Here is a 24,293-nt window from a genome sequence, read left to right on the forward strand (position 1 = left end):
TCAAACCACGAACCGGCGGGAAGTGGGGGGTGGTGGTTAGGGTGGCGCAGCTATTGGCCATCATCTTCCCCGCTTGAATAAGATTTGTGCCACAGGTTTCAACGATGACAGTCATCATTTTGCATCCGATCCTATTCGTCAGCGCACATAATTTAACTTGTGCCTCCTTTTTTGCGTGGCGTGTGTCTTATTTTATTTTATTTATTTAATTTATATGCCGCCCACGCTACCCAAAGGTCTCTGGGCAGCTTACAACAATTAAAATACATTAAAAAAAAAAGATAAAATACAATTAAAATATATACTCTGCCTTCCGTTCTTTGGAGTGAGTGCAGAATTCATATACAAATAACGACAACATCTAAAGGTGGCTTAGAAACCACAATTTTTTCCTTATCGCAGAATTCGCAGCATCAAAAACTGCTATAATCGGGGGCGGGGGAAACAACTGGATTGCATCAGCCAGATGAAACATTTAACTTTGGCATAGCGTATACAAAATTGAAAAAAAATGCGTACAGCAAAGATATACTTGTACAGCGCTTATTCAAAATGCTTACAAATCTGATACAGAAAGCCGCGTACGAAACATTTCTGTCGTTTCGGTGCAGGAGGCCTTCCAAAAGCTGGAAGAATCATCTGAGCACTCCAGATCATGGAGTCCAGCCCCTATCAAGGAGACGCTTGGGTGTGGGGAATTCGAACTCCCAACCCACCGATCTATCCAGCAGTTCCAAGAGAGACAAAGCAAAACACACACTCTCTCTCGTCCCATAGCCTGGGAACCCCCAGCGAACTGCCAATCACTTGGCACTACCCTCTCTTCCCCCCCCTACAGCAAACTAGAATGGGCAGGTAGACTTCTCTTGAACATGGAGGCTCTTCCCTACTCCTTCTAGTTGCCGGCTGTGATGATTTCAGCTCCTTTTTTTCCACCTCTGGGGGAAAGAAGAATCCCAATTAAAACACTCAGAATCCTCTCTCTCTCTTTGCTGAGGTTCCTTAGAGGGGAAACCTGATTCTTTTATTATTATTTTTTTTTCGGGTTAAAAAAAAAAAGATCCTGGCGAGGGACCGAGATGGGGAGGTTTTAAGCCGGAATGACAGAAGAGGAGGAGCCGTTCCGGGGATGGGAGGGCAGAAAAAACGAAGCGAGAGGCGGGGAAATTTGGCCGGCCTGAATTGCATAAGCAAAACGCAAATAATTCGCGGGAAAAACAGAGTCGAGAAGGGGTGGAAAAAATTAGAAAAAAGGGAAAAGATGGCGCCTGGGCGCATCTTTGAGCATCTTGATCTCCTAGCACCCGCTTAACGGGGGGAGGAAAAAAAAAGGGGGGGTTTAAGGACACCTTTATAAGCCGGAGATGCAGGATCCTCTCTGATCACTCTGGATCCACACACCGGGGTGCGTGAGATCTGCAGCTTTGCGATCCCCCAAACTTTTCTCTCTCTCTGCTTTTTGATTTTTTCTTTTTTTCCTCTTTTTCGGACACTTTCTTTCCCATCTCCGTCCTCGGGCATGAAGATCCAGATGTGAATCGCGGGTGAGAAAGGAGGCGGGAGAGATCTCCCTTTTTGGGGGGGGGCGGGAAGGAAGGAAAGCGGTAAGAAGCAGGATTTATGGACATGATGATTTTTGGGGAGGTGGGTGGGTGGCGCGGAGAGACGTGAAAGGGGGGGTGCCTAGAGGGAAAACGTGTGGGTTTGCAAACCCCCCCCCCCCACTTTCTGCCAGCGGAAGCGCGTCGGTTTTGAAAGTGGAACGAAAAGAGTTTTTTGAAATCTGTTTATTTTTAAATTTCACTTTTGGAAAAAAAAATATGTTGCCGGCTTTGCAAAAAAAAAGAGAGAGAGGCGAAAACTGGACTTTTTAATGTCTTGGTGTTCCCTCTTGGATGGTGGCCACGGATGATCTTTTTTTAATTTTTGGAAGGTTGCAGGTCCGGGGGGAGGTTTACTCGGGAGTAAAAAAAGGGGGGCGAGCTCTCGATCTAAGCCGGCAAAGCATAGCAAGTAGCTCGAAGCGCTTTGCCCTTGGCGAGCCTGGCCAGGCTACCCGGAGAAGCCGCGGGAGGCTCGGCTTACTCCCGAGGAAGCCGGCCGAGGATCGCGAGGGGGACTTCAGCCCTCCTTCCCGACCCCCCTCGATCCTCCTCCTCCTCTTAAATTTTGTCAAGGGTCGCGAAAGCGACTCTCCAGCCGAGCTGGGTCCGCAAGACTTTCTTAGAGAATCAGCTCCCAGTAAAACCAGGGCGGCTGGCTTACTGGGTAAACTGGGAGGGCGAAAAAAAAAGGAGATCGGACATCTCGAAAGAGCGGAGAAAGGAAGGAGAGCGCTGGGGGGGGGCTGTTTTGCTTTTCTTTTCCCAATAACGGAAACCATCACAATCCCCCCCCCCCAAAATAAGAAATATTTTGCAAACTTTTCCAAAAGTTAGAGAGGAAGCGGGCTCAGCCTGGGTGTGTCATTGACAGTTTTTTTTTTGGGGGGGGTCACTTTCCGCATCCTGGGTCGCAGGCTGATCTGGCCCTAATATTCATGGGACTTGTGGGGGGGGGGGAGAAAGAAACCCTCCCTCCCTCCCTCTCGCAGCCTCGTTTAACCGCATCCTCTCGCTTCGAGCGCGCCTGGAAAGGCTGGGCTTCTTTCGGTTTGACTAGACAGGCAGTTAACTGGCTGATTCACGGAGCCCTCTCCTCCCCACCTGGCCCAAAAGGGACCGGGCTTTTTAAAATTAAATTATAATATATTTTTTTGGAAACTTTGTAAGTTTTTTTTTTTGAATCGGCCAATCAGAACGCTTTGGGGTGACCGGCGCTTAGTCAGTAACGGGGGGGGGGAGATGGATGATGATGATGATTATTATTATTATCAACATCATCATCATCACCACCACCACCATCATCATCATCATCATCATCATCATTATCATTACTATTATTACTATTACTATTACTATTACTATTATTATTATTATTATTATTATTATTATTATTATTATTATTATTATTATTATTATTATTATTATTATTATTATTATTATTATTGCACTACTGCTCTCTGTGTGTGGGAGGAAGCGGCCAGAAGGGTCAAACCTAAACGTTATACATATCTAACTTTCTTGATTTATTGTTTTGCCAATACTGGGCACTTGTTCTGTATTTTGGAGGTTGCTTGTTGATGGAAGTCCAAGCTATTGCTGTCTGGTGGGAGGTCAAGGGGGTGCGGGGGGGGGGGGGTAGAAAATCCTGAATGATCAACCAGAAGGAAGAAGGCCAGGGGTTTAAGAATCCGGCTGCGGAGCCAGGTTGGGAGTTCGATTCCTGCACCTTGCCTCCCTGACGGGGGCTAGAATAGAGGATCCTTAAGAGTCACCTCCCAACTCAGCATTTCTGACATGATGATGATGATGGCAGAATTGCACGATGGCAGCGAAGATGCTGTGATTTCTTGCCATAACCCCCAACGATGGAAGATGGAAGATCTCTTGAGCAGCGCAGCTCAAGAGATCCTCCATGTATAGTTGCAGTCTACCTGAGAGTTGTCAGGCTCATTGTCCTAACCCTCCAGGGGGGGGCTCTCCTCCCCCCCATTCTCCTTATCTTTATAAGAGGGATACGGCAAAGAGTAAATCTTCTGTTGATGGGGGATGAGGCTGAAGTTTGAACCGGGACTAGGTGACCCACAGGGCTGGACTAGATGACCCACAGGGTCCCTTCCACCTCTGCAGTTCTAATAAGGATGAGGATGTTGAGGATTGGAGAAAGAGGCCAACATTTGAGACTGTTCTTCGTCCTGTTTTACGAACCAGTGCCCAACCAAGCTCATGGAGGACGCCAACGTACGACGGGTCTACCCAGCTACGACGGTCGACTTGTTCACGAAGAACCAGAACCTCCAGCAGGAACTGATGCTCAGGTTGTCGGAAGGCCAGTATGTCTTATGCCGCTGGACCGATGGCCTCTATTACCTCGGCAAGATCAAGAGGGTATTATTTATTTTCCTTTACGAGTTGCCCCTGTATCATCTCACTCCTTCTCCAGACGGCTTAAGGTGGCCCAACCCAGCCACCTCTTGGAGGGAGAAAAAAAGGCAAGAAGCAGAAGTCATAATTATTGATGGATTTAATAGATTAATTGACATCCCACCGGAGAGCTCAGATTTGCATATGTCGCTCTTGATCCTCACGCCTTGTTGAGGCTTAATTGAGAAGGAAGGAAGGGCTGGCCCCAGACCAGCCAGAGGTTCTGCTCTGTTCTCAAGGCAGAGTAGAAGCAGGGGATGGGTTATTTGTTTCCCCTTGGAAGTTTACATTCTGTTGGGATCAATGGGTCCAGGTGGGTGGGTTGGGCCAAAAAACAAACACAGCCTTCAACAGCAAATAGTCTGTCCTCCAGCTCTCTATTGACCCCCCACCTATGACGTTCATTTGTTCATCAACCCCCCTTTCTGTCTCACCCCCCCCATTCACAGACCATGCCCTAATTACTTTTTCTATACGCTTGGGCATCTGTTCTACCTCCGTACACCCGTGTATAACTGCCAATATGAGATTTATTAAAAAATAAAAGTAAGATTTATCATACGTCAGGGAACTTCAGCCTAACACAGGCACCCGCCTTCTGACGAAGTGGCCTGTGGGTCTCTGAAGCTTACATCCCAGGATAGGCCACTCACAGATGGTCTTCTCTGTGTCTGACAGCTCAGGAAAGTTATCGGTTTGCGCCCTAACTCTTCCTTGCTGCGCTGGACCATCTCTAAACCATATTCGGGGGTTTATTGAACTAGTTGGATAGCTCAGTGAAACCAGAGGTTGGGAATTCGAATCCTCCCACAGGGCCTCCTTGACAGGGGATGGCCTCGATGATCCAGAGGGAACCTTTCCAGTCCAGTTCAGCAGTTCTAAGATGATGGTTTACCATAGGCTTCCTTGCTTGGTTGTTGACCCATCCTGTACCTGCTTTCTTCCCCTGTTTCCAGGTGAGTGGGTCAAAGCAGAGTTGCTTGGTGACCTTCGAAGACAGCTCCAAATTCTGGGTGTTGTGGAAGGACATCCAACACGGTGCGTGAGCGGACAGTTTTTTGCCTTCCTGTGAGTTCTCTCTGCCCCCCCCCCTTCAGGCCCCCTCTTTGTGTAGCAACACTGAGGACTAGAATCTTGAGGTTGCAGAGCAGGCTGGGCCAGGTGCATCTGCAATGTTGGGTGATCCGCTGGGACCTTGATCTAGACTCTCTCCTCTGACTCTCAAGTGGCTTTATCTCTCTGTGCATTTGTCCGTCCCTGTGTAACTTTTTGTGACCAAGCCTGCCGCATATATCAGAAGCGACCGAGGCTGAACAGAGACCATGAAACATTTAAAAATAATGTAGAACATAAGTTTCCGAGTTCTGGTGCTACTCTCCAAAATTTTAAGCACTCCACAAAATGATAGATCCTAAAGGACAGAACAACGAATATTAAATACTCCTTCAGCGTCTAAGTGATATTGAACTGGTATAAGTACCTAGTACAGATGTACTGAATTAGACCAAGAGGGGGGTAATCATGGTATTCCTGTAATATATAGATTAGGGGGTCTAAAAAAAACATCCTCTCCATTCCCAACATTGGATACCAAACCGACTTTTTCTCCTCTTATCAGCGGGTGTTCCGGGCGAGGAGCCGAAGTGTAACATCTGCCTCGGACGGACGACGGGACCGCTGAACGACATCTTGATATGTGGAAAGTGTGGACTAGGTACGTGGAACATTCTGGATGTCCCGCTGCCCCATTTGGTGGGGCTACCAAGATGGCGGATGATCAGCCATAAAAGACCTTTTGCTAGTGAAGCGGCATTTTGATGAATAGGGGAGAGGCTGTATTTCTATGGTTCCATCTTGATTAGATCATCCAGAACTTGGAAAAGTTACTTTTTTTGAATGTCAGCATCTAGGATTTCCCAGCCATGAGTGGTGGGCCACCCTTTGCTCTCATACCTCAGTTAGGAAAATACCTCAGGTCCTTATTGAGCTGAATCGGTCAACCCACATTACGAGAATCCCACGTCCCGGTCGGAAATGTTTGCTCTCTCAATGGCGACTCGTGGGGAGTTATTTTTAAAAAGTAACTCATTGGGTAGCTCACGATGCAGCAGGCTTTTTTTTTTATAAAGCTCTCCTGAAGGAGAACTCTTTCCTCGTCACTAAAAAAAAAAAATCCAGCCCCAGGGTGTCCAACGATGGCAGAAAATATTTTTTTTAAAAACGACTTCCGATTTTTTTTAAAAAGGAACTGGGGAAAAAAATACCTTTTCAAATCACCAGAGAACGTTGTTATGCCGGAAAAGGTAGTGTCGTTCCCGTTTATTACCTCCCTTTTCAAATGTAACTTCATTGTAGCCTATAAATAACATACAAGGTAAGTACATTTTTAAGGACGCCGTGGCTGGTCGTGGGTGGCTTCCAAGATCGGTTGGAAGAAACGGTAAAAATGCTGTCTTTCTCCCCGCCCTTCTGTCCCACCAGGTTACCACCAGCAATGTCACATCCCCGCGGTGAGCAGCTGCGAGACTCCTTCGGTGACTCCGTGGTTCTGTCGGAGGTGTATCTTCGCCTTAGCTGTACGGGTGAGTAATTCACAGGATTCGCCTTCATTGCGCCGGAGACTCGACTCAAACGCCACTCGATTTCTTTTTTTTTTCCAGTGGCTCAGACTTGTGGCTCGGAAGCCACCCACCCCTCTTTTTTTTCTGGGGAGGAAAAAAAAAAGCTTGTTTTAAATAGGGACTTGGATTAGGGACTTGGGACTTGGTTCCAAAGAGTCAGACTTGAGTCTTGGATCCAAAGATTTGCCAGCATCCCTGGTGGCTGAACTGGGGGGCGGGGGGAAGATCTGTTTCTTGATCTTTTTATCCCCCAATGGGTCTTCGTGTTTTTCACTGCATTTGCTGTTTGCCGTTTTTGCTGGAAAGGTGGTCTTCTCAAGTTCAATGATAATATTAACCGCAATAACGGATACTTCAGTTTTTGGCTAAAAAATTTGCATCTGTTATATAATGCCAGTCCAGGCTTGTGTCTTGTATTTTTAAGACGAAGAGGAATAGAGGAACACTGCCATGGAATGATATACTTATTTTATAAAATATTATCATTTGTCATGAAGTAACGCCATCAGAGCTGCCAAAAACGGCAATATTGGGAATAGCTTGCGTATTGCACCGATATGTGAAATATGTAGAGTGGTTTTATTTTTGCCACTGAGTTCTGACATCCGAGAAGGGATTCGAAACCAGATCCGGGTGAATTTGGGGCAGCGTGTGGCAATACACTAAGTGTTCTGCTTCCCCTGCGAGCCTCAACTGCTTGTTGTTGCCGTTTCTACAGAAAGGGGGCGCTCTCAAGAAAGGCGCCATCGCCCGGACCTTACAGATGGTGAAAATGGTTTTGTCGTACAACCCGGAGCAGCTGGATTGGGATTCGCCCCATCGCACCAATCAGCAACAATGTTACTGCTACTGCGGCGGCCCCGGCGAGTAAGATTGATAAGAGCGAAGCCCGCTGACCCCAAACCACATCAAAAATGGCGGCCGGGTGGCCACTGGGGAGCCCAACCGGCTCCGAACCCATTTTTCTTTTCCGTCTTCGATATCCTGGTGGCAACCTGCTTTCTCTTCTCGCCCTCCGCCCCCTTCCAGGTGGTACCTGAAGATGCTCCAGTGTTGTCGCTGCCGACAGTGGTTCCACGAAGCTTGCACCCAATGCCTCAGCTATTCGATGCTGTTCGGAGATCGGTGGGTACCTCCCTCCCTCTCTCTCTCTCTCTCTCTCTCGTCCTGGCGTTTCTTCGTCTCTCAAAAACGGTCAATGCACGATCCAGCTCAGATTTGATGCCATGTAAGATTCCCTCCTGGTTTCCAGGAATTGGCATTTACAGATAGACTGCACTGAAGCATGGAGGCTCCATTCTTAGTTATTATGACGACATTGCTATGCCCGGATTCCCACGTACTGTGCAATGCCCACGTAGTGCATTGCACAGTAGGAATGAATGAATGAATGAATGAATGAATGAATGAATGAATGAATGAATGAATGAATGAATGAATTTGCAGAAGATCCTTGATACCAGGACAGAAAACTGAGGCCAGGAACCAGGGGCGCCTCTGAAAATGACAAAAAGATGCTTCGTGACATTTTTGAAGACCAGTTTTATGCAGTAGATTCATCTGTGGACTGTAGTATCCCTCTTTTTTTCCTCCAACCCACAGATGCCTTTCGCCTGTTTTTCTAGTAATGGAATAGCGCAGCTACTCTGTTAGAAACTTCCGCTATGTGGCTCGCTTGACGATGCCCTTGGACTCCAGATCCCATGGTCCCCTGGACATTAGACATGTCCCCTGGAGTTGGTGGAAACTGCCAATCGAAACTGCAACCCCCCATCCCCGGTTACTGGACCTTTTGTTCTCGCTTCCGTCGTTCGCCTCCGACCACATGTTGTTGGCTTTTCTTTTGCAGGTTTTATATTTTCTACTGCTCTGTATGCAACCAGAGTCCGGAGTACATCAAACGGCTGCCCTTGAGATGGTAAGTCAACCCGGCGGCGTTGTCAGTCTGTGGAACCCCTTGCCACAGGATGTGGTGACGGCATCTGGCCTAGAGGCTTTGAAAAGGGGGATTGGACAGATTCCTGGAGGAAAAGTCCACCACAGGTGACAAGCCACGATGGGGGTGTCTGATCCCCAGGCTTAGAAGGAAGGGAGATGCAAAGGCCAGATGCAGAAGGGGTATCGGGAGACAGGTCTCTCGTGGTCCCGCGTGTTCCCAGAGGCATCTGGTGGGGCCACGGTGAGATCCAGGACTAGATGGGCCCTTGGCCTGATCCAGCAGGGCTTTTCTGATGTTCTTAAGTCCCCCGCACGGACACCCTCTCTGTGTTTCTGAGTAGTATCTGCAGCAAAATGTTGCAGCGCGAAATCCTTCCTGTTCAGAATTTCACCCTTCTGCTTCCCGATTGGTCCAAGATATGTTATGGATGCCTGCCGTTACACCTAAGCCCCTAAAGCTGGCTTGTCTCTCTACTGACAAACCAGACTTTGAAGCCAGCTAGGCAACCATCTTCTGCAACCAGAAGATGGATGAACTTACTAACTTATTTAACTCAAACGTGGTAACTCAACCGTGCTGCTAAATTTCCGGAGCTTCTCGTTCTATTGCAAAGCAAGGCTTTGGGCACTGGCCTCAAAATTTGGACCTGAGGGCATCCAAGAACATGACTCTTTCCTACAAATTCTTGACCCGGATAAATCTCAGTCTCCTTTCCTCTGTTCTTGACCCCACCATCCAGGGTCGACGTGGTTCACCTTGCGCTGTACAACCTGGGCGTGCAAAGCAAGAAGAAATACTTCGACTTTGAAGAGATCTTAGCCTTTGTCAATCACCACTGGGACCTTTTGCAGCTCGGCAAGGTAAGCAGGGGAAGGTGGAAATCCTGGAAGCAAGGGGGTCGGCGACTGCAGCCGGAGGGGCCAAAACTGGCCCCAAGCAAAGCTGGTTTTTCCAGCCTCCAGCCCTCCTGGGAACCCCCTTTGGGGAAAATTGTGCCCCCCATAAAATCATTTTTCTCTTAAAACCCATAAACAAACAAAACAGGTGTTTTCAGGACCTAAGCTTCACAAGACAGCGATTTAAACAGCTGATCGGCGGTTTGCAAGGCGGCTTTCCTATGGCCGATCTTTGCTAGACAATGATTCTTCCCCATTGGAACGGATTAAACAGGTTTCCATGCATTCCAATGGGAGAAATGCTTTTCGCTAGACAATGATTTCGCTAAACAGCGATTTCAGTGGAACGGATTATAATCGTCTAGCGAGGCACCACTGTAAATATTTTTTTTTAATCATTTTTTTTCCAAAATCACAGGTAAAAGTTCCAGCAGTATTGTTTTCTTCTGGACATGTTTTTGTGGCCTCCTAAAAATTCCTAAGGGTAGTAAATTGCCCTTCTTTAATCCCCCCCAACCCAGAATTGCTGCCACCCAGCCTTAAAGGGAGAGTACATTTATGCTTGCCTTAAAGGGACAGTGCATTTTGTGTTCAGAATGTGTGTTGGGTGGAGAAGAGTTAGCAAAGTTTAAGAGCTGTAGCGCGAGTTCCCCCTTCTGGCCGTTGGTGAATAATCACTCTGAAGAATACAAAGTGCACTTTGAGAAATTATTTTTTTCCACTGAGAATAAAATAAGAATGAACACTAACCGCAAGTACTAAAATAATTGCGTGTCAATACAGTATAATGGGAAATATGGAGAAGTATTCCCTATTGAGGGCTCGATGAATTTTTTTTGCAATTTTTGCTGTGCTCTGTTTAAAAAAAAGAGGGTTTTGACACATTGAGACACTTCACTGAAAATATGGGCAATGAGATTCGTAGACCAAGGACATGCAAGATTTGGGATCCTGCGCGAGAAGGAAAAGATTAGTGCCTTTTTATTTATTTTTATTTATTTTATTTTATTTATTTTATTTATATCCCGCCTATCTAATCAATGAAGATTACTTTTCTTTATTGGGGGCAGCATCTGCAAACAAAACAAAACAAAAAAATCTCAACAGCCAAAAACAAAACCGTAGGTTTTGTGTGGCAAACTTGTCATTTGTGCTAAAATTCTCAAATTTTTGTGCAGACATGTAAGGCGTTTGTGGAAAATAGGCCTTAATGGGCAAAACTCATGGCAGTGAATTTTTTCCCCTAAAAATGTCAGAATGTAAAATTTAATAAAAACAAATAAACTTGCAATCTTGCCCTTCAAGGAGAAAACATTCGAAGTTTTGCATTTTCATCTTCCAAAGGCTTTGGGCCATTGGTGATTGTGGTGTTGTTAGGGCAGTGAAGCCAGTGTCCTCAGCAGCAGACCAATGCTTACCTTCTATAAGTAGCCCCCGTAGGCCAATTGAACCTCCTGTACAAAGGGCAGTCTATCCTGAATAAGAGGTGCAAAACAAATGAAAATGAGAAGCATGCAGGACTGGACAGGGTGGACCATTGACCTAGCTAGACATGGATGTTGTTATGCTTTTTCTCAAATCTGACTTGACATTGTTAATGTGTACAATACTTCCTTCTAGTTGACTGGAACCCCTGTGGCAGAACGAGGACCTCACCTTCTGGATGCACTAAACAGCTACAAAAGCAGGTGAGCTTAAAAGGTTCCCCACCACCACCATTGTTGTCCGTTTCTGAGATGGAAATAATTTTTAAAAAAACTTTTGTGAGCCCAAGCAGGGAGGAGAAACTGGATAACGCGGGACAATGTATCACGAATCCCCCTTGTGAACAGTCTAAACTTCCGAACAGGAAGCTTTTAATTCAAAGCACTGTAGCCTTCAAAAGGCTTCAAGTTGCCCCTTTGAATCAAGCTCCCCCAAACAGGAAGCTTTTAATTCAAAGCACTGTAGCCCTTAAAAAGGCTTCAAGTATTCCCTTTGAATCAAGCTCCCCCAAACAGGAAGCTTTTAATTCAAAGCACCATAGCCCTTAAAAAGGCTTCAAGTATTCCCTTTGAATCAAGCTCCCCCAAACAGGAAGCTTTTAATTCAAAGCACTGTAGCCCTTAAAAAGGCTTCAGGTTGCCCCTTTGAATCAAGCTCCCCCAAACAGGAAGCTTTTAATTCAAAGCACTGTAGCCCTTAAAAAGGCTTCAAGTGTTCCCTTTGAATCAAGCTCCCCCAAACAGAAAGCTTTTAATTCAAAGCACTGTCGCCTTCAAAAGGCTTCAAGTATTCCCTTTAAATCAAGCTCCCCCAAACAGGAAGCTTTTAATTCAAAGCCCTGTAGCCCTTAAAAAGGTTTCATGGGGCTTTCTCATCCACAAGGGTGTGGTTCACACACTGCATTTGAGGGAGCTTTCCCTGTTTGACTGAGTTCTAGAGTGGGAAAAGGTCTCAAAGATCATCTAGTCTCACCCCAAGGATGCAGCAACTACAAGTTTGCACATTCTGGTTTGACTTTCGCCTGTGTTTCAGGTTTCTATGCGGGAAGGAAATCAAGAAGAAGAAATGCATTTTCCGCCTGCGGATCCGGGTCCCGCCCAACCCGCCAAGCAAGCTCCTGCCTGAGAAGGTCCCAGGACTGGTCAATGGTAGAGCATCTGCGCCAAAGAAAAGAGGAAGACTTAAGTATTCCTCTCAAAGCAGGTCTGCACTTGTGCAGGGTGATGCTCTCAGCTGCACCTCTTTGTTTATTCCTTATATTCATATCCCACCCTTCCTTCAAAATGGCTTCTCCCACTTTATCCTCAGAACACCCCTGCAAGGTAGGCTGGCAGATGGTAACTAATCCGAGGTACCCAGTGTGTAGGGATGAGAAGGTCTGAGTCCAACGGTCTAACCTGCTTTTCCCCACCGGAAGATGTCCAAACATTTTGGACTACAACTCTCATAATCCCGCATCTTCCAGGGGCAATGATCAGGGTTGTTAGGGGTTGGCTTTTAAAACATCTCAAGGGCCATAGATAGGATGATGTTCTCTGATGACTACAATAAGCTGTGTATTTGTGGAAGGACTTATGTAATGCATCCCAGAGCAGCCCCCCCAAGCTGGCACTATCCTCCTTTCTAGAACCAGGGATCATCATTTGGAACCCTTGTGGGGCAGCAATCAGCCAGGCCCCATTGCTGAGACTTGCACTAAGGTAGCTGGGGACTCCACTCCAGGTTTTACTCTCCACTTTGATTGTCGCTGTCCATAGTGCTGAACCTCCCTGATTGAGTCACTTGGGGAATTCTTGGGAAGAGCACAGCAAAACCCGGAAGGGATTCACAGCCCCTCTGAAATGGGAGTCACCAGTGGAAGGGGGAACCACTTCTGAGTCTTCTCTGCCTGGAAAACCCCCAAGAAGAGTCTCCATAAGTCAAAACTGACTTGACGGCACATAATTATCCTTATTAACTGGATGCATTTTGAAGGGATGACTTCTGATTTTGTTTTCTTCCGCAGTTCAGTGCCCTGTGAGCTCCACCAAGAAAGGAGGCGGAAAAGATCGAAATTCCTTTTGGAGGACGCCATTCCCAGTGTTAGTTTTTGTGATCGTTTGTTGACTGGCTGATGTCACGGGCACTATCCTTCAGGCTATTGCGCTTCAAACCAGACGTTCTGGAGTGCCTTTGACCCAGAAGCTATAGGCGGCTTTTCGCAGGGTCTGTTGGACCTGTGATAAGGTTACAGGACACTCAGAACTGGGACAAATTGGTTTGTGCCCATCTCTGCTGGGGAGGCCTGAGTTCGAATCCCCCACTCTGCCATGGACACTCATGGGTTGGAGATCATCCTTTTATTGGACCAAAAATGGGCAAGGGCAGGAGGGGGAAAAGGCCCGGGTGCCCAAACATTCGACCTGATGCTTTCAGCAGTCTAAATCAGTCCCAAGATGGAGAGTAGGGGCCTGACTCAGAGGGAGATGTTTCTCGTTTGCGTGTGCTTTACACCATTGGAGGATGTTTCATGATCAACCTTTTTCTCTCTCTCTCTCTCCTTTCCTTTCCCCCTTTTCTGACTTGCAGAGCGATTTCGCTTCGGCTTGGAGCACGAACCACCACCTGGCCAGCATCTTTGATTTCTCTCTGGACGAAATCCAGAGTCTTAAAAGGTAACGGCTGGTAAAGCCACCGTTAGATCCGAGTCTCCATTTTTTTGGCCTCAGAGTAACGATCATCCTGCACCGTCAAGTCAACACTGACTTCTGGTGACCCTTTCCAAGGTTTCCCAGGCCGAGAAGACTCAGAAATGCATTTCTCCCTTTCCCTTCTTCTGAGTCTGTGCAGCTGGCCCAAGGCCACCCAGGCTGGCTGTTCTCCCAGAAGGGAGAATCAAACTCTTAACTTCTGGCTCTGGGGCCAAAGACCTCAATCGCTGAGTTCCCCAGCCGGCTCCCCTAATCCCCTAGCCAGCTAGCGAACTCTGGTTTGGGTTTTAAAGCCAGCTGACCTCTGTTCCCCTCTCCTTGTCCTTCTTTCTAGCACAAGTTCGAGCCACACTTTCCTTTCCGACGTGGATTCCACCGACGCCGTCAGCACGTCTGGATCAGCGACCACCAGCCTGTCTTACGATTCCAGGTGGGACGGCAAGAGGTGCCGTGTTGTATTGTGTTTAGCCTGCTTTAAAAAAATATTTATTTTTGCCCCCCTGCAGACATCTTGTAGACATCTCCTTTCATCCGTCCCTCTCTCTTCCTTTATTTTCCTAAGCGAAACCTCACTCGCCCCTCCGTCTGAAACGACCGCACGGCCGAATTAAAACACAATTGAGTTTAACAAAGAGCAAAATATGCCCCTTGAGATGTTACTGGTCAGCAACGCACGATCAGGCCCTAATGAGGGTTGGGCAAATTTGCCCGGGATTGTCAAAATATAAAGGAAGCCGAAATCTAGAAGTGAATTTATTGGCGATTGTTAGGAAAATAAATGTTAACACTTCCTAAGCGATTCCCTTTTCTTTCTTTGGAAGTGTAAACTTTTTTTTGTTGGGGGGGTATTCTACTTCCCCAGGTAACTAGTTACTGTCACTTATGTTCTTTGTAATTAGTTACATCATGAGAAAAGCCACATCTGGAACCTCTCTTGACCCACTGATTAGACTAAGCCGTATAGTCTAAAGCATTTTATTTTATTGCTAGATATTGGCATACTTCGAAGCAAAGTGGGAAGATCAAAAAAGAATCAAGTAAAATGGGGTTCTATGGATACGGGACAAACTTTCTGTGACTGTGGAGAAATTCAATCAATGCAGCACTTACGTGCACGCAGTTTTTACCCCACCCTATGTACAAAAGATCTATCAAAGGGCTGAGATAATGCTATTGAAGTAGCCTGCTTCTAGTAAAAAAAAAAAAAAGTCTAATTATCTTAAATTTTTCCCCGTTTTACCTATATTTCATATAACAACCTAATTTTGTACAATATAAAAGTCGCCGGGGGGGTAGGCAAAAACATCTTCTTCCGTAAAGAAGCAGCTGCATTTGATTTTATTTCTCTCGTTCTCTCCAGCAAAAGGAACGTGGGCAGCCGGAAGCGCAAGCTGTCATCCAAAACGTACACGCCTCTGGAGGCCAAGCAAAAATGCTCGGAGCGTCCGCGGAGGATCCCGCCGGCCTGCTCCTCGGAAGACGGCGAGGCCGCCTGTGGCCCCGACCGCCCGGAGGACGCCCTCGACGGCCATGCCTTTGGGAACCTGAGTGAAGATGATGCCCCCCTTTCCCAACTCAAGTCGTCCATCCACGATTATTTTGGCGCGGCCGGCAGGCTGGTGTGCGGGGAAAAATACCAGGTCCTGGCACGCAGGGTGACGCCGGAGGGCAAGGTGGAGTACTTGGTGGAATGGGAAGGGACCACTCCGTACTGAGCATGCGCTGGGGGCCCCCGAAGGATAAAGGGGTGGGGAAGAATCCTTGCCATGGAGCGGAAAAGCCAGATTTGGGCCACATCTGGGGAAAAGCCCATTTCTAATAAATATTCCAGACCGCTTGGTCAAGGGCGTCCTCTTTCGGCCGATCCCCGGGCGCTCTTCGTGTGCCCGGGAAAGCTTCGGCCGAGATACCAGAGGGAGACCTCGTTTGTGTGCCTACCTTAAACTGCCCCCTCGTTTTTAATCCTATTTCCTTCGTTACACAGAGGGTGAATGTATTGCACAAGAGTTAGATGAGGTGTGGAGACGGACGATCAGGAGAGAGCCGTTTTTAACGTGGCGATGGATGGAGAGGCAGTGTGGTTAAGGGTGGACCAGATGGGCGGGTGGCTCTATCTATTTTAGGGCTGGGGAGGGAAAGAAAGTGGACCTTTAGATAGGGTTGAACCACAACTCCCATCAGCCAGCAAAGCCAACACTGAGGAATTATGAGAGACGTAGTCCAATGCTATCCAGTGCGGCCGCCTTTTTTCTCTTGCACAGGGTAATATTCTGATCCCAACAGAGGGTTCTTCTCTGCCATACTAAAAGTATTTGAGAGGGAGCACTCTTGAAAAAAAATATACTTTCCCTCCTATGAGCATTTTATTTTTGGATGAATTTGGACTGTTTTCTCCCCAAAACGCTTCTGTGCACCTTCTTATTGATATATATATATATATGAAAGACTCACGGATCTTCGTATTGCTGCTTTTTCTGTAATAACGGATTGTTATTTTTTGGGGGGGTTGTTTATTCTGTTCAAGTTGTAATTAATATATCAGACGTACGATCATTAAAAAAAAGAGAGAGAAGTCTTTTGTAAAATGTTGCCAAGGCGTTTCTGTTGTCGTGACGTGGGTGGACTGCCTACCGCGTACGGCCAAAAAAAGAGATGGCGTGGACTACAACTCACATCATCCCCAAGCAACTTGGCCAGGCTGCCTGGGGATGATAGGGATTGTAGTCCAATCCATGCAAGAGGGCCAGAAAGCCTTTTCTTGGTACCCCTGGACACAAGAGGGAGATTCCCGAGGGTTGAAATTTTTTACTTTTGGCCATGATTCTAAATGCGCGTCGCTCAGAGTAAGCTAGGTTGACTTCCGAATAATCATTGCGGAGAATTGCATGAGCAAGTATTCTTCCCAATGTGAGATGTCTGTTTTCTTGCTTTTCCGCCGGGTTTTGACGGACGTTCCTGGGATTTACCAAGAGGTGCATCAACCAACTTCTTTGCTTCTGCCCCATATTTCTGCAACCGCTGCGCTTAGCAAAGATCCACCGCTCCCTGCAGCCCGTGTTACTTCCCCTGTGTTGTGTCAGCGTTTATTCCTTGATCTTATCATGCCGTCGCAGAATTTGCTGTGGGATAGTGCTCAGAGCGCTAAACTCCACCTCCCACACTCTCTCTCTCTCTCTCTTTCCTCTCAAGTCTTTCAAAAACAAAACCAGATTTTATGGCTGCTCAACCGGAAGAAACCAGGATGGGTTCACCTCCCAACTTGACCCCATTTCAATTTCCGAGCAAATAACAAAAAGAAAAGCAAAGAAAGATAAATGAAATGGCTTAACCTTCTTGTACCACGTTGTACACAAGCACACACACACACACTTTCCATTTTGCCAGGCCTTTCAGTGCTTTAACTTTGTCGTAGCGGAATCCAAGTCCAGATGTTGCCAGAGATTTAGCGTTTAAGGGATTGAGCGGCAGATTAAAAGAGGGCTTCCCCTCGCTCTTAAGTGGATTCCGAAGAGGGATTCTCTACATTTCCAATTCAAAGCGAGCCGAAAGTAGAGTTTCCGTTCCTCGCATCGCTCTTTCCTGGATTATACCGAAGTGGCATTCTGCGGAATTAAGCAGGAAATGCAGAATGCTCTATAAGACCACCAGCACGTAGAATGGGCACACCAGGGAAATAATGCATAATTTCAGGCCATCAGATTGGTTCTGATTTATGGGAATCCTTTCTAGCATATTTTAGGTAGAAGAAGACACAGAAGATATTTACAATTCCCAGCTTCTGAGGGTGCTCTGGGACTGTGCATCTGGCCCAAGGCCACCCCGGCTGGCATTTCTTCTAGAAGGCACAGTGCAGAATTTAACTGAGCAGCAACAGCAAAAGATGATTTTTTCAGATTTGATTCTCATTCTGCCGTTTTCCTTGCCGAGCCCGACCCGCAGAACGTTACAGGGCGAGCAACAGAGCAGGATCGTACCCCCAAGGCAGCTCTGGAGGACAAGCGTAATTGTTTCCCACTTTCACAGTGAGGTACATCTTGCCCCCACCTGGGCGAAGGAGGAAGAAATCCACACCAAAGTCTTCGGCAAGAATTATCTCGACTTTCACAAGATCTGGCTCAAAGCGTCTTCCGGATGATAATGTCTCATTTTATGGGATGCTCTCCTCCATCCACTGCAAATAGGCTGGGTTTCCTTGGTCAATCAGCACGCTGATCAATTCTGGAATCTCAAAAGGATGAATGGACCTTAAAAAAAGGAAGCAGAAAAATGAGAGGAAAATGGTGGTGGGAGGAACAAGATGGACCAGCCTTTCCTGCCTGCCTATTCTCTGTTTTCATTTTGACTGAAAAAAGCCAAGTTCCTAGACCTCATGAATGCAAATAACACTTTAGCAGAATCCCTTACATCTAAATGTTTTAAAAAGGTGTGGGGGGATCGACCTTTCCTGACTGTGTTTTTTCTGTTTCCATTTTCCTACAAAAGCCAAGTTTCTGGCCCTCATGGATGCAAATAACACTTCGGGAGATACTCTTCCATCTAACTTCTCTGTGAAAGGTGGGTGACTTGTGAGTCAGGAGAAGGGGGGGCTCCCTGGACCAAGATTTGTGAAGGGACTCCCCACCCCAGCGATTAAAGCCGCCAGAAGAAATTCACCTGATATAGTCCGATAACTCTTTGATCTTAGACGTCTTTGTTTTCACCAGCTGTGACGGGAAAAGAAAACAGATCAATTAGGTATCTCACGAGCGCCACGTTAATGCCACAGAGTGCATCTAATTTACTCTAGAGAACCTTGGGATTCAGGGTTTGGCAAGGTATTTAGAAATGCTTGTGAAAGTACTTTCATGCTCTCCCTGGAATTAAAAAAGAACTCTGAGTAGCTCTCCAATCTACAAATTCCAGGATTCTATAGCACGCGGTCATAATAGCTGGATCATACCAATAAAACCGCGTCGTGCGGATGCTGATTTTCCGATTTACCATCAACCCGTGTGTTTTTGGTTCAACAAATAAAAGACAAAGAGTTTTGAGAAGGGGAGAGGGACGCATTCTCGTTTCCTCCAGAAAGCAACGTATGTTCGCTCAACCAAGAATTAACTGAATTATTTGAAATATTTACAACCCATCCACTCATCACCGCATGCTTACCAGAAGTATTTCCGTAGCCTGCTCGATGTTGCCTTTCCAAACATACCTACATGAAAAGCCAAGAAGAGAACCTGCTTAAAAAATTGGAAGGAGGGCCTTCCGGACGGATGGACCATCCAGAACCACTCCCATCTTCTGGATGGATTAAATGGGTTAGGCTCTTGACTCACATCGTTGAGGTTTTGGGAAGGATGTTCACAGCAACGGCCAAAGTTCGCTCCATGATCGCCCTAGGGAGAAACACACAGAGTCTGTTGCGTGTCTGTTTTGAGATTTCTGTGTGTGCTCTAAAGCTGCCTTCAGACCACACAGTTCCTTTTCCCATCTGTCTCTTATTGTTGTTGTTTTTTAAACCAAAAATAACCCCACCCCACCCAGGAATTGAATAAGGAACTGAATAAAGCCAGATCTTCATAAGCCAGATCTTCATAAACAACAATATGGATCCTCTATGACATGCCATAAAGCCAAGATCAACAATTTTGGGAAGACGTGAGGCTCAAAACCAGCCATCGGATGATGACTGCAGTTCTCACAGGATAGCCTGGCATGCCTCCAGAGGCTTTCGTTACAGGATGTCCTGCTACCGACTGACGTTGGGGGCCTTCAGCAGAAAGAAACTGGAGGTTTATTGCCATGGGATCATGTTACTGAAAAGTAGTAAAAATCTCAACCTTACTTATGTAAAGTTGTGATGCTCACATTTGCATTCATGAGGGCTAGGAACTTGGCTTTTTTTTAAATATACAAGCATCATAAGTCCTGTAGTACCCGCAAGGAAGGTGATATATATATTTGTGACAAGTTAGAGACGTTTGCTGATTTTGCAGCACCAGTGATGGACGCCGCCTGGCGTCCCTTTTGGGAAGAAAGGCAGGAGGGAAATATTTTAAATAAAATAAATTTAACCAGCTCGTGCAGGAGGCCAGCAGCTCTCTGCTCATGCTCAGAGGGCTTTCCGCCCTCCCAAGCTTTGAAGCGTGCTCTGGGCCTTGCTGGGAGCTGCGGTTAAAACAACAGGTGCCGTTTCACCAGCCGCTTTTAAGCCAGGGGGCAAGAAAAGAGAGAAAAAAATAGAGGAATGAAAGGATGGAAAGTTACCCTGCAGGATGGAAAGTTACCCTGGGAGTTATTCCTAACGTAGCAATCCAGAGGTGTCCAATTATTGGGGGTGGTGGTGGAATCCCAGCTAATGCAAAAAAAATAACACAGACCCGCATGTGTGTGCTTCAAAACTATGGATGTATCTCAAATACAGTGGTGCTATAGGTTTATATAATAGCATTACAGACACATCCCATCTTTCGCTCTCTCTCTCTCTCTCTTTTACAATAATCCTCGGCTGGGAATTTTCCTCCCCTGGTCTCCATAGCCATCCACTGATAGCCGGCTTTCAGCGTCTATTTATAGATTCCCAGGCATTTTATTATCTACCGATACTCCTTCTGCTCAGCCCGAGATCAAGCCAGGACTTCTTGCAAAATACTCCCATTTTTAACTCCACTTCTTGGGAACGACCACGCGTGGCTGGTCCTTAAGATCCGTTCCTTCAGCCCCGACGCCACAGGGGAGGAGAAGGAAGCACTGATTTTTCTTCCCTTTGACTCCACAGAACTTGCATCCGTGTGTAAGTGATGATGTGGAAAAGAGAAATAAGTACCCGTATTTTTCGCTCCATAAGACGCACCTGTCCATAAGACGCACCAAATTTTTAGGAGAAGAAAACAGGAAAAAATAATCTGTTTTCTTCGCTCCATAAGACGCACAGACTTTCCACCACCCTGTTTTGTGGGGGGAAAGTGCGTCTTATAGTGCGAAAAATACAGTAAGTCTATTTATAAAGATGTGCCCTGGAAAACTCCATGTTCTTTGCTCCACATTTCACTCCTTGACAGCGATCCAGTTCTGGAACAAGCCATTCTAGTCAAGCTCAGATTTAGAAGCCGGGCAGAAGTCCACCGTGTTAGACTTTGGATATTTTCCTGAAGTTTTCTGAGCTGCTCTTTCGACTCCTACCCCTTCCACGGAGCTTTTTACCGCTCGTGTCGTCCAACGGATGGATCCTGATCTTTGACCACCAGACCCCACAAAGCCAGGTTCTGCACCCAGAAAGTCTGAGCTTTCCGTCTGGTTTTGAAAATGAACCAAGCACTCAGAAGCAACAAGTAAAGGTTTGAGTCTTGATTCCTCGGAGGAAAAGGATCTTCCGCTTTAAGTGAAAATATCTGCTTGTCACACCATCAAGACGCGGCCGGTCAGATTAAAAACATTTAATGAGAATCTGGCTAGTAGATGGAGAAACGATCCAAACTCCGAACAGATTTTTCTCATGGTACAAATGGCCCATATACTGTATTTTTCTGTGTATAAGACTATACTTTTAAAATCTTTAGACTAAAAATTGAGAGTCGTCTTATACACGGAAGTAAGCTGAGGAGAGAACAAAAACAAGTGGAAGGGAAAGCAGGGATCGAAGCGATCCCGCAGCGCTTTGATCCCTTTCCCCCTGCACTTGCTAAGCCCCACTTAGATTTCTTAATTTTGGATTAAAAAAATGGGGGAGGCGTCTTATACATGGGGGCGTCTTACACACGGAAAAATACGGCGAACGGTTTGCTAGGAATCAGATCTGATCCACAGTATCGGGATGATTCACAGAAAAAGCTGTCTCTATGTATTGTCATCTATTCCTGCTACCCTCTCTGAGTGACACAACCATCGCTGTGACTCCCATATCCTGTTCCTGCTCTCCCCCAGATTTATAACAACCTGGGAATGTTTTTAAAACTTCCTGCAAGGGTTTGTTACAAATTCCAAACCCATGTGCGATCTACAAAGCATAACCTTTATATAAATAAAATGAATAAATATTGTTATGTACGGTCAAATCCCCTTTGACTTATAGGGATGCTCAGATGAGCAATCTCCAAAACATCCAATGCACAACAGCCCTGCCCAGCTCTTGCAAATGGAATCTCGTGGCTTCCTTTAGGGAACCCGACCCTCTCGTGTTGGATCTTCCTCTTTTCCTGCTGCTTTTACCCTTTCTCAGCACAATGGGATTGGAAATTAACACTTCCAAGTTGCATGTTGATCCGCTTTCCCACGGCGCTGACTTCCCGTCCCTAACTGCACATTAGTGTCCCCCTGCTCATCAAAGAAATAAACCCTGCTAATAAGGCAGCTTTATATATGCTCACGGTTCCAAATACATCCAGCCTCTTCTGACTCTCTTAAGCTGCTCGCCCAACTTTGGGGGGGGGGGGAAGAGCAGGCTATTCTGAGCCATTACACAACAACAACACAACGCTCCCTTGAGAGAGCAAGTATTTCAATTATTCATGACCCTCTCCGAACCAAGAATGCGTACCTGGCAATATCCTGAGCGACGTCTTCGTTAGGGCAGTTGACGAGGGCCAGGGAATGGGATCCGGAGATGTAGCTCCCCGTGAGGGCTGAGTGGAGCTGTAAGGCGACCGTGTGGAGGAAGGGGTACATCAGCAAAGACAAACTCACGACCTTAAAAAGAGAGTGGGAAAGTCAGCAGAAATTGGCTCGCGGAAAACAATAATGCAAACACAAGGCAGCTCAAATATATGGGGTACAACCTCCCAGGGATTCTCAGTGTGGTGTAGTGGATAGAGTGATGGATTAGGATTCTGGAGACCCGGGTTCAAGGAAATGGAAATTCACTGGCGGTTGTGGAACGGGTAAAGCCATTCCTGAAATGCCTCCCTTATCGTGAAAGTCTTACCACTATAAATCGGTTCCATTTTCATGCCATAGGACGCACACCCTCTTTGCAGCTGAACAAAACCGTCCTTTTGGGGTGGTTTGTTCCTGCCCTCCTTACGGTTGCTAATCCATCATAAAAACGGCAAGCAAAATCCCAAATTGTTAAATCGATTGAGGAAAGTCCTCGGTTTAAAGGCAAACCTTGATTTTTAGGAGCGGGGGAAACCTGTTGGTGAAAACACAACCCCCATCGTCCCTCTCCACCGGCCGGGGCTGATGGGAACCGGAGTCCAACTTTGGGATCGTGTAATTCTCTAGCCCTGCTCTGTTTAAGTTCTCCCCGGATCCCATCCACATTACAGGAGGCAGTACCAACGGTGAAGGATGATGGGAGTTGTAATCCAACAACCCCTGGAGAGCTGTACACGTCCCACCCGCTTTGAATTAAAACATTTAGCAGATTGTTCCTTTCCTTTACCCTGGAATGCTATAGAATAAGTAGAAAGCGACCGCCTCCTCCTCATCTTTGTATTTTGGGACTACAACTCCCATATGCACCCGCCATTATGGCCCACTTTCAAGGACGATGGGGCTTGTGGTCAGAAACAAGGCAGGGCTGGTCCGCCTGGCTTGTTCGCCATTCGAAAAGCAAGCTAGGAACAAAAAAAAAAAGGCTAGAAAGAAAACAAAATAAAAAGAAAACCACCTTTTAAAAATAAGCCCTCTGCTTCTTTGGGGTGGGAGCTAAATGGTCATTTTAAAAGTTAAAAATTAAGCAGAAGTTTGTTTGCCCAGAGAATGAAACAGCTCTGATGGGCGCTCCTTTTTTTCCCAGAAAGAAAAGCAACATTTTGTTCTGGAATGCAACACGTGTGCCATTGCAGGTTTACTCGGGAGCAGGTGCTATATAGCTCAGGGAATTGCCCATTTCCTTCTTGCCTCTGGTCAATTTCACCTTCGCCTCTGGTCAATGCCACCCTTTCCCTTTCAGGCTGGCCATCATCCATCAGACACGTGAAAACTTACCAGCAGCAAACTCCCGAAACTCGGGCGAGAAAGCCAGTGGATCGCGGAGCTGAGCACCTGGCGGAAACGCTGGATCCTCCCATTCATCATCCTAAACCCCCTCCCCACCAGCGATCACCCTCCTTTCCCCACCAATTCCAGTCCTTAATCCCTATTTCCAGTCCGGAAAACCCTGCTTTTTTGCCTCTTTCTTTTTTTAAAAGCCCGGATCCGTGGACGCCCGTCGTTTGCAAACGTAAAACCCAATTATTTTCTGCAGGCGCTTCCTTCTAGCCAGCTGGTGCCCCCGCCTACCGGGCATCATCTCCCTCTGCCCTCCCCCGCCAGCCTTGAGATATCTTCCTTTTTTAAAAAAGCTCCAGCCAGCCTGCCTCCCCCCCCCTCGAGTCCAACGATACCAGGATTATTATTTTTAATTATTAACTGGTTTACTGGAAAAGGTGCAAATATTCTGGCTGCTTAAAAACACACACACACCAGGTTGCAAACTTATTTTATTTAAAATATTTATACCCCGCCTTTCTGGACTGGAGGCGGTTTACAAGAAAGTTGAAAAGGGCTATATCATGATGTGAACGGGGGGGGGGATTCACATCGTTAAAATATAATATTAAAATATAAAATTAAATACTTCTGTATTGTTACAATTCCCAGGGAAGATTTGGGAGGGTTAATGGTCTTTTTTTTTTAAAGAAGGCTGGCTGGGGGGGGGGTATTGTAGTGTTTGC

General features: G+C 46.5%; 2 protein-coding genes across 5 annotated transcripts; one reads left to right on the forward strand and one right to left on the reverse strand.

Annotated features, from left to right (window-relative positions):
• The first annotated feature begins 1,168 nt into the window (after nucleotides 1-1,168).
• PHF19 (PHD finger protein 19) lies at nucleotides 1,169-16,241 on the forward strand. Of its 4 annotated transcripts, XM_078382844.1 has the most exons (16): nucleotides 1,341-1,405; nucleotides 1,526-1,544; nucleotides 3,813-3,989; nucleotides 4,982-5,063; nucleotides 5,644-5,739; nucleotides 6,507-6,607; nucleotides 7,365-7,513; nucleotides 7,676-7,771; nucleotides 8,496-8,564; nucleotides 9,325-9,445; nucleotides 11,102-11,169; nucleotides 11,999-12,169; nucleotides 12,972-13,047; nucleotides 13,535-13,620; nucleotides 13,991-14,086; nucleotides 15,017-16,241. In XM_078382844.1, the coding sequence occupies exons 3-16, from the start codon at nucleotides 3,828-3,830 to the stop codon at nucleotides 15,369-15,371; spliced, it is 1,728 nt and encodes a 575-aa protein (XP_078238970.1). In that variant the 5' UTR covers nucleotides 1,341-1,405; nucleotides 1,526-1,544; nucleotides 3,813-3,827; the 3' UTR covers nucleotides 15,372-16,241. The 4 variants fall into 4 exon arrangements, with proteins under 4 accessions (XP_072841288.2, XP_072841289.2, XP_078238969.1 ...); XM_072985187.2 differs by having other exon boundaries at nucleotides 1,169-1,544; XM_072985188.2 differs by having other exon boundaries at nucleotides 1,250-1,604.
• Nucleotides 16,242-16,967: 726 nt separating this feature from the next.
• LOC110071249 (protein CutA homolog) lies at nucleotides 16,968-23,887 on the reverse strand. Its single transcript, XM_020778963.3, has 6 exons — nucleotides 23,566-23,887; nucleotides 22,175-22,323; nucleotides 18,975-19,034; nucleotides 18,805-18,850; nucleotides 18,310-18,359; nucleotides 16,968-17,900 (listed from the first exon to the last, which is right to left on the reverse strand). Exons 1-6 carry the CDS (start codon nucleotides 23,653-23,655, stop codon nucleotides 17,804-17,806), a joined length of 492 nt encoding a protein of 163 aa, XP_020634622.3. The 5' UTR covers nucleotides 23,656-23,887; the 3' UTR covers nucleotides 16,968-17,803.
• Nucleotides 23,888-24,293: the final 406 nt, after the last annotated feature.

This window comes from Pogona vitticeps, chromosome ZW-PAR, assembly GCF_051106095.1.
Source record: "Pogona vitticeps strain Pit_001003342236 chromosome ZW-PAR, PviZW2.1, whole genome shotgun sequence".
Taxonomy (NCBI): domain Eukaryota; kingdom Metazoa; phylum Chordata; class Lepidosauria; order Squamata; family Agamidae; genus Pogona; species Pogona vitticeps.

Excerpts from the sequence above, each read along its gene's own strand:
- LOC110071249 (XM_020778963.3), bottom strand. The coding sequence starts at position 23,655 with ATGATGAATGGGAGGATCCAGCGTTTCCGCCAGGTGCTCAGCTCCGCG. Across the intron at positions 22,324-23,565 it reads GTTTCGGGAGTTTGCTGCTG|GTCGTGAGTTTGTCTTTGCT; the intron begins GTAAGTTTTCAC and ends TCTCTTTTTAAG. Across the intron at positions 18,851-18,974 it reads CTTCCCAAAACCTCAACGAT|GTATGTTTGGAAAGGCAACA; the intron begins GTGAGTCAAGAG and ends CTTTTCATGTAG.
- PHF19 (XM_072985187.2), top strand. The coding sequence starts at position 3,828 with ATGGAGGACGCCAACGTACGACGGGTCTACCCAGCTACGACGGTCGAC. Across the intron at positions 3,990-4,981 it reads ACCTCGGCAAGATCAAGAGG|GTGAGTGGGTCAAAGCAGAG; the intron begins GTATTATTTATT and ends CCCTGTTTCCAG. Across the intron at positions 5,740-6,506 it reads ATGTGGAAAGTGTGGACTAG|GTTACCACCAGCAATGTCAC; the intron begins GTACGTGGAACA and ends CTGTCCCACCAG.